We start from the raw sequence: 12,964 nt of genomic DNA on the forward strand, positions 1-12,964 counted from the left end.
CGGTGTGGTAATCGCGGAGGCAGAGCTCTCAGCTGCTGCTGTTGTTGTTGTTGTGCGCTGTGGGCATCGTTCACCGTCCTTCGCAAGAAGAAATCCCCACAAAATACGACAGTAAGACCTCGCAAAGCGCTGATTTTCACTCTCCGTCATCTCCACGAAGCGCTTGGTCGCGTCCAAAAGTCACCTGCATCGAGCGACAAAAGCCTGGGGAAACATGAAATGGATGTTCAAAGAGGATCACTCCTTGGGTAAGGCGAAGATGGACGTCGATATTTAGTTAAATACGACATCAAAAGACATCAAAAAAATCATCAGCGCGTGTAAATCAATTTTAAAGCCCTACTCTAGTCTTATTATCTCTTACTTTGTCGTTACGCCTTGTTATTTTTGCTCAAACCTCGGTAAATTCCCGATCGTGGCCCGTCCTTCGCAGCTTTTTGTTTGTGTGCATATCCCCATCTCGCTTTTTAACGGGGCGCAGTTAGCCCAGATGTTAGCTAAACACTAAAATAACAACGTGGGCTCACGGAATCGCCATTTAACTCTCGTTTTCGTGCAGTTTGCCGAGAAATCCAGCCCCTTTGTCCTCGCTTTAAGCGTCGACCTAAAAGTGGATATTGACTGAAAACGCTGCTTAGCCTCCTCTGTGCTGTGGTTGTTAGCCTATATCGTAATGACAGCGTTATTAAACTCATATTATCAACAGCTAGATGCTAATAGTGGTGTCTTGAGTTCGCAGTTTCAGTCTGGGTCAAGAAAAATGAGGCCTAGGCGTAACTACAAAGCATAGAAACTTGTTTTGTTTGGTGAAGGCCCGGAAGCTGCCTCCACCTAAATTTTACTGCCCTCTTGAAAACAATTCATGACACCAGACCTAGTTTAATTGATTGTTTCTTGACCAGCAACATTGCATGGATAAGCTAATCCAGGCTAGATTTAGGCTAAAAACATAGCTACTTAAAGTTTAACGGTCTGCAGTACTTCTGCTACTGCTATGACTTCCACTACTTTTCTACTTTACTATTTATACTTAGTGGAAATCACATAGCTAGTTCACTTGTTAATCTGTACTACTACTGCCACCACTACTACTACTACTACTACTACTACTACTACTACTGCCACCACTACTACTACTACTACTACCACCACTACTACTACTACTACTACTACCACCACTACTACTACTACCACCACTAATACTACTACTACTACTACTGCCACCACTACTACTACTACCACCACTACTACTACTACTACTACTACCACCACTAATACTACTACTACTACTGCCACCATTATTACTACTACCACTACTACTACTACTACTACTACTACCACCACTACTACTACTACTACTACTACTACCACCACTAATACTACTACTACTACTGCCACCACTACTACTACTACTACTACCACCACTAATACTACTACTACTACTACTGCCACCACTACTACTACTACCACCACTACTACTACTACTACTACCACCACCACTAATACTACTACTACTGCCACCACTACTACTACTACTACCACCACTAATACTACTACTACTACTACTGCCGCCACTAATACTACTACTGCCACTACTACTACTACCACTACTACTACTACCACTACTACTACTACTACTACTACCACCACTACTACTACTACTACTACTACCACTACTGCTACTACAAGGCAAGTTTGTAGAGCGCAATTCAAAGTGCTTCACAGTTGCATAAAATTACAAGAAAACAGATAAAATCACTACTACCGCTACTTCTACTACTACTCCCAGCAGTAGTCCACCATTACTGCTACTGTGAAGTTTGTATACTCTGGCTAATTTAGGACAGAAACTCCAAAAGTGAGGCTTACCGCTGATGGGGGGTTGGGATATTGTTTCAAGCTAAAAAAAAAATAAGAAATTGCATAAATATATTGTGTCTTTTAAAACTTTAAATCACATCAAAAGACTATCAGGCAGGTATTTTAACAAAGCAAAAACTATTGTCAGTCCACCATAAGGCAATGACCAAAATACATGTTAGGGAACAGGCAAATTTTGCAAAGAATAGCATTGAGTTGTAATAGCATTATAACTCGCTTGCCCCCAAAACTCCTTTCATTAATGATTTGGAAAAACAACAATTAATCCGCAAACACATTATGGCCTTCTTTTTTTCCCAAGTACCTCGTGGATTAGCCTTTATGTAGATTTAGCCGTAAACAAACATTTCTTTGTCTGTCTGTGTGTTTTTTTGTACTTCTTTTGTTGACATGGGAGGAGGTGTTAAGTCCTCGGGCCAATCACAGATCAACGGAAAAACCCCAAAAACAAAGAGCCAACAGGAGGCGCGGGGTCAGTGAAGGCAAATGTTTAACCACAGGTGGTCAGTAACAAAGGAAATTCACTCAAGCACTGTACTTAAGTGGAGTTTCTGAGGATCTGTACTTAAGGCTTTTACTCTGCTACATTTGAAAGCTAATTACAACACTTTGTTCTCCACTACATAACTAAAAGAACTGGGGTTTAACTCTACCAAAAGAAGGAAAACACTGAACTACTACTACTACTATTACTAAAGGGTTTATTATTTGTTACATATTAGTCAGCCACTTCCATACTTACACTCTCCAGGAAGTGTTTTCACATAAATATGCCCCACTTCCCTTCCAACAGTAAATAACAGCTGAACCCGGGCTAAACTTTAAACTTTATTTCATCAGTTGAGTAAAGATACGGATACTGCTGGTCACATGTCTGAAAATAAAACTGTTTGCTTTGGAAAACACTTCAGTATTCAATGTAGAAAGTACAAATCAGTGTAAATAACTGGTAGGAGTAATGACTTTGCAGCTTGAAAAACGAAAAAATAGTGACCAAATTCACCGGCAACACGGGGCCGGCGGGGACAAATCTTCTTCTTGATTTGACTCAACGGCATTGACAGAACATCTGCGCAGCGCCACCTACTGTTTTGGAGTGTGCGTTTTGAGACTTTTAAAATGACAATCACGCATGGACAAATTAAGTCTTTTTACTTGTTTTTACTATGTCAAAGAGGCGGTGCTTGAAGTGAAAAGAAGTTTGAGAACCACTGCTTTAGATGGTATGGAGATGATGACACAGCATGTTGTGACACTCATTTCGGCTTGAGCTGATGCTTTTGTGATAAGATTGTCATTTGTCACATCTTCGTTTTGTTTTTTTTTCCTATAATTTTGAATCTTGATCAAGCGGAAAAATAATTGAGGAGATTTCTGTAAAACAAGGCACTCGGCGGGCAGCATTACGGTTTGACACATCATCAAAATTCATCTAAATATTTTGTAACCATTAGGGCTGCACGTTATGGGATTGAGAAAGGTTTGGTGTCAGTCTTGAATATTGTGATAACATTATTATTTTGGACAGCAAGTCCTAAGAGAAGCTGTGAGTGATGCATTAGCTTCTGTCTGATGGTTTCTCCACAGCCTCGGCCCTCTCTCCGAGGTCTCATCCACCGCCCCATCCGCACTTAGCATCGATCCATGTCCATCCACCCCTCTCCCTCTCTCTCTCTCTCTGTAATAAGTGTCATGGAGAGAAGGACTGAGTGTGATTTAAAAATCTGTTTTTGTTTGTGTTTCTTCCAGAACATCGATGCATAGAGTCAGCAAAGATCCGCAACAAATACCCTGACCGGGTCCCAGTGAGTATTACATGTTTACTGCTGCTGATGCACTTTGGAGACAATTTTAGTCATTTGATCAGCACAATCATTCTTTTGGAGCTTTTAGCCGTGTTATAACCCCAGGAAACTAATTTGGGACGCACCACATATTTAGTGTTAGAAATCAGTGTATTAAGACTGACATATCGCAGCTGATCTCCATGGTAACGCAGGACAGTCAGCACCATAGAAATCACATGCTTTTAGCTATCTGAGACTGTTCCTACAAATATGCACATTTTGTTTGCTGTCGAATCCCGGACCCAATTTAAATTGAACGTACCCGTACAAATGAACAGGGAAGACAGCCACAATACCAACTTTTCATGGCCTTTATATAATTCAGTGACTATCAGCCAATATAGTGTTTGTCTGTGACTGTCACTGATGCTTGGTGAACCTTGGCCAGAATCAAAGTGGATTAACTTTTATAACCAGCGCGAGTCCCATAATGTGAACACGCGATGGACCAGAGCGGTGAGTCAATCAAACGTGTGTTAGCTTGTGTGTGTTAGCCATTTATGAAGCTGTGTTGCGCATGTCAACTTCTTATAACTGCATCATGAAGTAACTTCACTTTTTGCTGTAGTATTTATATTTCTACTACTGCTAAAGTTGCATGAGCAGAGAGAGGGGGCGGAGTTAACTGAATCCAAGCGTTTGGTCTTCTGGGTTTGAAAAATACCTCCAGAAAACACTTTATCACAAAAATTAGTGCTCCATAGTGGTAGAGGTACGATATATTATATAAATGCCATTGCCTATACTTTACTTTGGAATGGCTACAATAGCATGATACAGATCCTTTAAGCAGGCTAACGAACGCTGAAAAATCTCCTGACTAGCCGACTCGCTAACTGTCCGCATACGTTAGGGGCAAACTCCGCTTCTTCTTTTTATTTCTATGGTCAGTGCCGTACTGTGAGAAAACAACTTCCCAGGAACTCTAAAAGTTTGAAATAAAACATAATTAAACCAAATGGCCTTTTTTCCAATACACAGTGAAAGATTAGATTGCGCTATGTTAGACCTGTCAGCTAATCACAGTTGCTAATCCGTCAATAGCATTCTAGGCTAAATTACAGCTTCAACATGTCGCTGCATTTCGTACAGTGTGCCGTGGTTGTAGTAACTCTGATTGTCTCTCTAAGAAAGTGAGAAAAGGCAGGATAGATGAGCAGTTATTAACTTTGTGATCTCAACTTAGGTGACTAAAACTCGCCGCAATATTGGATAATGGTCAAACTGCCATTATCCAATATTGTGGCGAGTTTTAGTCACGTGAATCACAGAAAAACAAAGAATTAGGAGCATTGATAATATTGATTATCAATTTTTGATAATTTTATTTGAATTTAAAATTGTTAAAGTGCATCAAGATAATAATAAAATTGATTAATCTATTAGCTTTTCCTAAAGTCCAAGATTTACTTTAAAATCATTCTAAATAAATGATGATTTTCAAAACAGCAGAATTTACTTGAATGAAAAAAACAGCATTGCAACATGCCGCTTCTCCGAGGCTGGATGGGTGACTGCCGCTCTCACATAATGCAACAGTGGGAGGTGGCACAGGACAAAGCACACTCACGGGGGGATGAGGAACAGGCAAACCCTGCCAAACTCTGATTCACTCTAAATTATGAATAAGGACGTTTACAAACAGATCCAACATTAAGCCTGTTTAGTCAAGAGAAGCCGGGTTTACTTGAAATAAATATAGTATTTTTAAAAATACCTACATAATTCATGTCTAACCCCACTGCTAATTATGCGGAATGTGTAGGTAACCTTTCGGGGGCCCCCTGCTGTGCCCCCCCAAAGGGCCCCTTCCTCACTGTGGGAACTACTGCAATAAATAACACAAAAAGATGAGCAGTATATTCTCTGTAGCTGAGCCTGATAGTGCAAAATGGAAGCAAAATGTTGATAAAGTGCTTGGCATTACTCTAATACAGCATTGTTTGTGTATAGGTTCATACAGTATTTGTGTGTGTCCTTGTGTTTATATATTATTACACAGATTGATCCAAGAAGCCACAAGATATTAGTGAGGTCTTTTTGTCTTAACTGAGACAGTTCAGTCGATGACCTCTACAATAATGAATACTCCTGGACGACTGTTTCGCTGCTCAATTTGAAGGAAAGGAAATTCACATAATGTTATTATCAAGCTAAGGTATCTCCACAACCCGTACAGCCATTTCCAGTCTTATTGTGATGCTAACAAGATACATGTCCGATTGTCCACTCTATCTTTCTTAGGTGACAATAATCAAATAGGGGAATAAAGCTAACCTTTCAACATTTTTATGAATATTTTTAGAGCAAGAGGAGCAGGTTTGTTTGTGGTTTCCACTTGCAGCATGAGCAGGTAGACAAAGCTGAGTTTGAAGTAGAGGCAGGCAATATATATATGTCTGTAGAAGAATATCAAACTGGATGGTTGGACGATTTGCAAATGTACAAGTTTGTGTAAAAATCCAATGTCAAGAAAGTGTTTTGTAGTTTGCTTTACTTTATTTGTTTATTTGAGGACAGTGCACATGAATGAACACTCAGTACAGTTCCTCTGTGTAAATGCGCCAGATTTATCCATGAGGTACTTTCCAGAATCCTCATACATTTAAGACAACAATTATTTAAACACAGACAAACATGGACATATAGTACTACCACCCCTGCAATACAAAAAGCCTATAACAATTAATCAGGTCTTGCAGGATTGATTAGCTTTTAACCATGGTTTAAACTCTTTTCTAAATACTGTGAAGGTGGAGGACTCTCGAATAGTAATTGTAAGACTATTCCAGTTTGTGGTGACGGTTCGTCTGAATGGAACGTCACAGTCCCCTCTAATGGCTGATCTGGTTCTAAGATTACTGTCTTTTTGTTTCATGAATTCCTCCAAAGGGGGAGGGGCCAAGACATGGAGGGATTTGTAGAGTAGATTTGTAGCGTGTTAAAGTTAAAAAGATGATGTTTCTCTAAAATTGGACAATGGTGAGATGAGTTGACTTGACTGCTTCTTTACACAGCTGTTCACAGGTTTTAGTGCAGTGGTGACAGTAAAACACTACTCTATGTGCGAGAAAATCATACAATGAAGACAAGATTCAGCAGCAGTTTATTCAGACAATCCCCCTTTGGAGCGACAAACGAATTGAAATGAAGATAATGATGACGATGTTGCTTCATTATCTTTATCGAGAAAGCCCACCAAAATATTGAGATTTTTGTCAATATTGCCCACCCCTAGTTTGAAGGATAAACCACCTGAAAAACATAGAGCATATAACTTAAACCATTGGGCTAATGCAGCAACAGCGAGTGGGACAGAAAGTGCAAGCTGCAGCGCAAGGACGGGCCAAGTCACACCATTAAACTCTCTTTGACAACAGTTCCCCATTTACTCAAGTGGCAGCTGGACCGGAACCGTAATGACTGAGCGAGTTGCGGAGCTACACAATTATTCAATGTGCTGTGTGTTCTTTGTGTTTTGTGTTCTTCACCCGGTTTGTCCCTGGCTCCGCCGCAGGTGATCGTGGAGAAGGTGTGCGGCTCTCAGATCGTGGACATCGACAAGAGGAAGTACCTGGTCCCCTCCGACATCACTGTGGCTCAGTTCATGTGGATCATCAGGAAGAGGATCCAGCTGCCGTCGGAGAAGGCCATCTTCCTGTTCGTGGACAAGACAGTGCCCCAGTCCAGGTACTCGCCGTGAGAGTTCCAAAAACATTGCAAACGTTAGGTATGGAAGTAGAGGAAGGCAGTGATAGGGTTGCTTTACCTGTGTTTCCCCTTTGGGATCAATGAAGTATCTGTCCTTCTGTCTTTATTTTCTTTTACTTGAAGTTATACAATATAAAAAGTGTGGTTCAATCATACATTCGGTGACAAATGTCTTTCTGTGTAACTCTGTGTTCTGTATAATTTACCTTTATTGCTCTGTTTAACGACACAGTAAAAACCAAACCTTGGACTTACTGTTCTGGACTTCTCATCGTTGCTTCTAAAAAAGTCGGGTGTAGGTAATATGTGAGAACAGGGAGGAATGAGGTCAGCTCAGGACGAACTGTCAGAGACGCATTTATCAGCACAGATAAAAGAAGCCACACAGATGACAAATCACAATCTCTTCCCAAAAGTCTTTTGTGAAACACGTCACAGGCAACAGCTTAAACGCTATTGTGCAAGTCTGAAATGGAAGGTTTGAAGACTTGCTTGTTTCCATATTTTCTTGTTTTCTCTCCTAAATAAGCCAAACACTGCGGAGAGCAGCTCAGTTAAAGTAGGTGGATAAAAGTTGAAAATAAGGCCTTAAATGTCAAGAGAATGTCATCAAAAAAGAAAAAAAGGCACATTCGGATACATATTTTTCTGTTTTAGACAAGTCTCTGCACATAAGTTCCCGTTGTGTCCAATTTCTTTACTATCAGAGTTTTCCATCATTCTTCTGTTGAAATGGAGTGGATTCAAATGAAGAAAACATTCGTGCTTTAAAATATGTTGTTGAGGAATTAACATGGCTGTATGAAGCCTTTACAAACATAAAGTCTTCCCTTGTAAGAGTTTCTCCTGCGGTTTGGTCTTCAGTCTTCGGGGCGTCTTTAAATGCACATGAATATTACATTATTGCGCCCGTTGCCCACGTGGCTTTTAGAGATAGAGAGTTACTGTAAATGATTTGCCTTCAAGACCTTTGATAAATGCAGTGGCGAGCAAAAATTTAGGGTGAAAGATGTCTGTTAATGTGAACAGAGAAGAAGCAGGAGGAAGACGGAATGATTAAGAAAAAGTCGTGATGTTAATTTGTTTGTTAGCAGCCCTTTTTCCCTGATGGTGATCAGCTGAAAATAGCTCTTTGGTGACAAAACCGTGACGAGACGTTTGTGAGTTTTTGTAAGTGTTACAGTCAGAAAGTGTTTGTCAGACTCGATTTGTCATGTCAAAATGAGTTTTTGTCAACTAAAACTGGACACATCACATTTAGAAATTACTAAAATGTGGCGAAAAAGCATTTTCGTCCAAAAGACTTAAGCTTGGGTGTCCACTGCATGATTTTGGCCGCCATGAAGGATCACTCGTCGTAGGGAAAATCTTTAGTCGTAGCTTAAAATCGCAGGTCTCAGGTGATACAGCGATTCTGGGTCCCACTCCGCTTTTACAGGACTTTCCCTGCACTTTTCCGCGGATATAAACACCATTAGCATTAGCAACTGCTACGACAAAACTTTGAACCATCTCTTTGAACCCTTTGAAACACTGACTAAAACACCAAGGAGTGGCCGTAGGACTGATGTTCTTTTCCTGAAATCCTGTGCCTTCTTGTCTCCAAACGTAATTCCATAAACCTCTATTTCACACAGGTGTCCCGAATGCACCAGGCCTGTCTAAATGACCGTTGCCTTTGTCTTAAATGGTTCTGAATACGATCTTTCCCTTGTCTCTCCCGCAGTATCACGATGGGGCAGCTGTACGAGAAGGAGAAAGACGAGGACGGCTTTTTATACGTGGCTTACAGCGGAGAAAACACTTTTGGATTTTAAAAAAAACAAAACGACAAGATGCCAATTTTGTCCTCCCCTCCCCCTCTCCCCCCCCCCTCTCTTGGTCACTCACTCCCCCCTCGAGTCCCGATCAAACCCCAGGCCTGGATGGACCCCTGAGAGCTTCAGACTGAGTGCGTTTTGCCCTATTTGCACCGTTATATAGAGTCCAGTTGTTCTATAGTGACTGATTTTGAGTTTGTGCGTTGTATGAAATATATAGCATTTTTAGAAGTTTGTTTTTTCTCAGTTGTTTTTTTTTTTCTGCTTCAGTTGTGGTTTGGAGACGATATTTAAAGGATTTTAATTTAATACTTGAAGGTTGAGGTAGCTGGATGACCTAACCAATAAAAATGAATATTACACTGCCTGTGGAGTTGTGTTTCTTTCTCCGGCTTTATATTTTGTAACTCTTTGGGATGGGATTAGTCCATCAAACAGACGGCAACATGTCATACTAGAGAAAACCTTTTTTTGGGAATCACACTTTTCTCTCTTTTCTACCCAAAATCAGGTCCAGGTTTATTCACAGTAAATTGTTCAGTAAAAGCAAAAAAACGGCACTCGTTGCTAATGTTATGGATATGTAGCATGAAGCTAACGTTAGTTTTCTGTTTAGCATTGTCCGTTTTGTAAGCATTTATGGAATGTTGAACCACTTTGCTCCTCTCCATGTCTCTGTAGTAGAAAAATATATTCATTATTCAGCATTTGTTAAAGTAGTGGTGGGGAAAGTGTTTTCTCTGGCTGCTTCAAACATGATCATATATGGACATGTCCATGTATCTAATATTAGAATCATTTTTCATCAGTAATTATTCCTAGTGTGCAGGGATCGAGGAATACAACCCACAGGATATATCAAGTAATACTTCTAGTTACTATTACTTGATTGCACATTTCCTGCCTGTTTTTCACGCTCTGAGTGTTTCTTGAGAGCTGATAGCCTAGCGAGAACAATTTTATACTTCTACTTGAGTAATATTTTAGTGAAGTATGTGTACTTCTACATGAGTAAAAATGATAGTTACTCCTTCCACATTTAGAAAAAAAAACTTGACTTTGACACATAAAATAGATGTAGTTTGTGTTTATATACTTTATTCTTATTCTATGGGCATATGAGACCGACACATTTGTTCTTCTGAAACACTGAAGTGGCACCGAGAGCCCCCACACCTGCAGCACAATGGAGGCATCACAAGAGGAGCTACAGGAAACAAGGAAGGGACAAAGGAGAAGATGGTGAAAGACTGTTATGGAGCATAAGGAGCTATGCAGGAGGAAGAAGGAGGAGGAGGAGCTGACCAGTGCAGGACACCATGCTCTGAAACATTGTCAAGGAGGAGGAGCACTGAAGGCAGCCAGCCACCAAAACCAAAACTACCTCCAAATACATGCTGGTCAGGTTGGCCCACATGGTGGCGCTCAGGACACAATTTGGTTGTATGGTTGTACAATGACAAAAACGGCACTTACTTGTTTATTTACTCATTTCTAGCATAGTGCCTTTTCAACTAGAAATGGAAAAAAGGGTGGTGGGACTGCCTCTATAAGCATAAACACTCTTGCCACAAAACCTATTTTATTTGATTAATACTTGAGTGTCAAGCACCACGCAATTATTTTTAGTAGCCCCCGATTTTATGTGTCACTATCTATAGACCGCCCAAAGATGTCCACTCTTTATTAATGAATTCTCAGAGTTTCTATCAATTTTACACAGCTCTTTTAATCTGATCATTCTAACCAGTGATTTTAACCTACACATAGACAACCTCTTAGACCCCATTTCAACCGAGTTTCTGAATGTTCTTAACTACATGGATTTCACACAACACGTCAAAGACAAAAATCCAGCCAAAAAATGACAAAAATCCAGTAGAAAAAATGACAAAAATCCAGCAAAAAAGTGACAATAATCCAGCAAAAAAATGACAAAAGAACAGCAAAAAAGTTATAAAAAAGTGACAAAAACATATAAGGGAAATAAAAAGTGACGACAATGGCAAAGAGGAGAGAATGCATTTGGTTTTGGCGGGTGGTAAGAGGTTAAAAAGTTGCTTGGCACAATCTGCTAACAGATCATACAACTTTGGTGAGCACAGTCAGTCTCCAAAGTACCATAAGACCTGGGACCACCTCTTAGAACAATGGAGCAGAACTGATTCTGCATTTAATTTTATGCAGTGCTGTTGCTGGAATGGACTGTTGGTATTGGTCTAAAATTCGAATATTGTGTATTTATTTATTTAAATGACAGAAGAAGACTGACGCTCTCCATCTTGTTTAAAAAATATATTATTATTATTATTATTATTATTATTATTATTATTATTATTATTATTATTATTATTATTATTATTATTATTATCATTATTATCATTATTATCATTATTATTATTATTATTATTATTATTATTATTATTGACTCATGGCCTCGACGTCGTTGGCGTCATTGCCATTGGCAACGGGCGCACTATTTAAACCGCACCTGGAACGTCATTTTTCATTGTCACTTTGACGCTCGACTGAGAGACTACACGAGAGGTCTGTATCCTCATTTCTCACCAAGTTTATGTCAGTTCTTTCTCATAGACACATTCAAAACGCTTTCTAACACTTTGTTCCTGTGCTTGTATGTCTTTTTTTCCAGATTTACGAACAAACGCTGAACTCTGATCGATCATAGCACCGAATCTGCACCCCTTCCCTGGTGGTAAGTGTCTTTATAATACTGTATATCAACAAATATTGCAAAAATAGCTTGAATTTTCACTGTTAGTACCCGTTTTGTCCGTGTGGGGGCAGTGTGGCTTTTGCTAATGCTATTGTTTTTGTCAAAAGTGGTCAAAGTGGCTAAAGCTAATGAAACTGGTCAGGTTTAGTAACTTTCACTCGACGATAACTTTTTAGAGCATGGTTAATACCTGATCAAAATGGCTGACATTTATCAGCAGGAGTCCTAAGTAAAAGGTTATCCAGGAATTTGTTGGAAACATGAGGTAGTTTAGTTTCACGACGTCTTTTTGTCAAAAGTGGTCAAGCTAACGAAACGGTCAGTCTTGAGAGTACTTGGTAACTTTCATTCGTCTATTTCTATTTTGGACGTGGTTAATACCTGATAAAAATGCTTTAAATTTATCAGTAGGAATCTTAAGTAAAACGTCATCAAGGAATTTGATGGAAAACTGAGATAGTTTAGTTTCTGGGCGTCGAAAATCATTGTTGTTTGATGTAAACCTTTCCAGCCCAACATTCTAACTTGGTCATTATTTCTCAGAAATGCATTTGCTTTGCTTAAAAGTAGATTAATATTGGTTAACTTTTGCTGCGTTTTTAGGTTTGGATGGCATTACCAGGTGCCCTGTAAACTTACACCAGAGATGCCAGCCTGAGGTCAGTCATATTGAATTATTAACATGAATTGGTTTTACATTTGTTGGTGCCAGTGTTAATGTTGTTGACTCAAATATTTAGTCATAATTTTATTCAGTGAATATTTTTGTCAACTCAAATTGGACTAAAACTACATTAAAAGTTGTTTAAGAGACTAAACCTATAACTAAAATGTCCAGATATTAGATAAAAATGTAAAGAAGAAACTAAAATCATCCAAACTTCCAATGACAATTTGAAAGAGCCTCATGTCATTTACAGTCAGTGCCAAAGGAACAGCTCTGAGCTTTGATCATGAGGAGAAGCTCC

At 39.4% G+C, this 12,964-nt stretch overlaps 1 protein-coding gene across 1 annotated transcript; it reads left to right on the forward strand.

The window, feature by feature from the left end:
• Window positions 1-9,626, forward strand: gabarapl2 (GABA(A) receptor-associated protein like 2). The gene is made up of 4 exons (XM_079555619.1): window positions 1-248; window positions 3,631-3,686; window positions 7,246-7,418; window positions 9,166-9,626. Exons 1-4 carry the CDS (start codon window positions 215-217, stop codon window positions 9,254-9,256), a joined length of 354 nt encoding a protein of 117 aa, XP_079411745.1. The 5' UTR covers window positions 1-214; the 3' UTR covers window positions 9,257-9,626.
• Window positions 9,627-12,964: the final 3,338 nt, after the last annotated feature.

The sequence above is a fragment of the Gobius niger genome (assembly GCF_951799975.1).
Source record: "Gobius niger genome assembly, chromosome: 4".
NCBI classification, from domain to species: Eukaryota; Metazoa; Chordata; class Actinopteri; order Gobiiformes; family Gobiidae; genus Gobius; species Gobius niger.

Bases quoted from the DNA above. Each gene is read 5' to 3' on its own strand.
- gabarapl2 (XM_079555619.1), top strand. From the start codon at position 215: ATGAAATGGATGTTCAAAGAGGATCACTCCTTGG. The intron at 249-3,630 runs GTAAGGCGAAGA...TGTTTCTTCCAG, and splicing joins CAAAGAGGATCACTCCTTGG to AACATCGATGCATAGAGTCA. The intron at 3,687-7,245 runs GTGAGTATTACA...GCTCCGCCGCAG, and splicing joins AATACCCTGACCGGGTCCCA to GTGATCGTGGAGAAGGTGTG.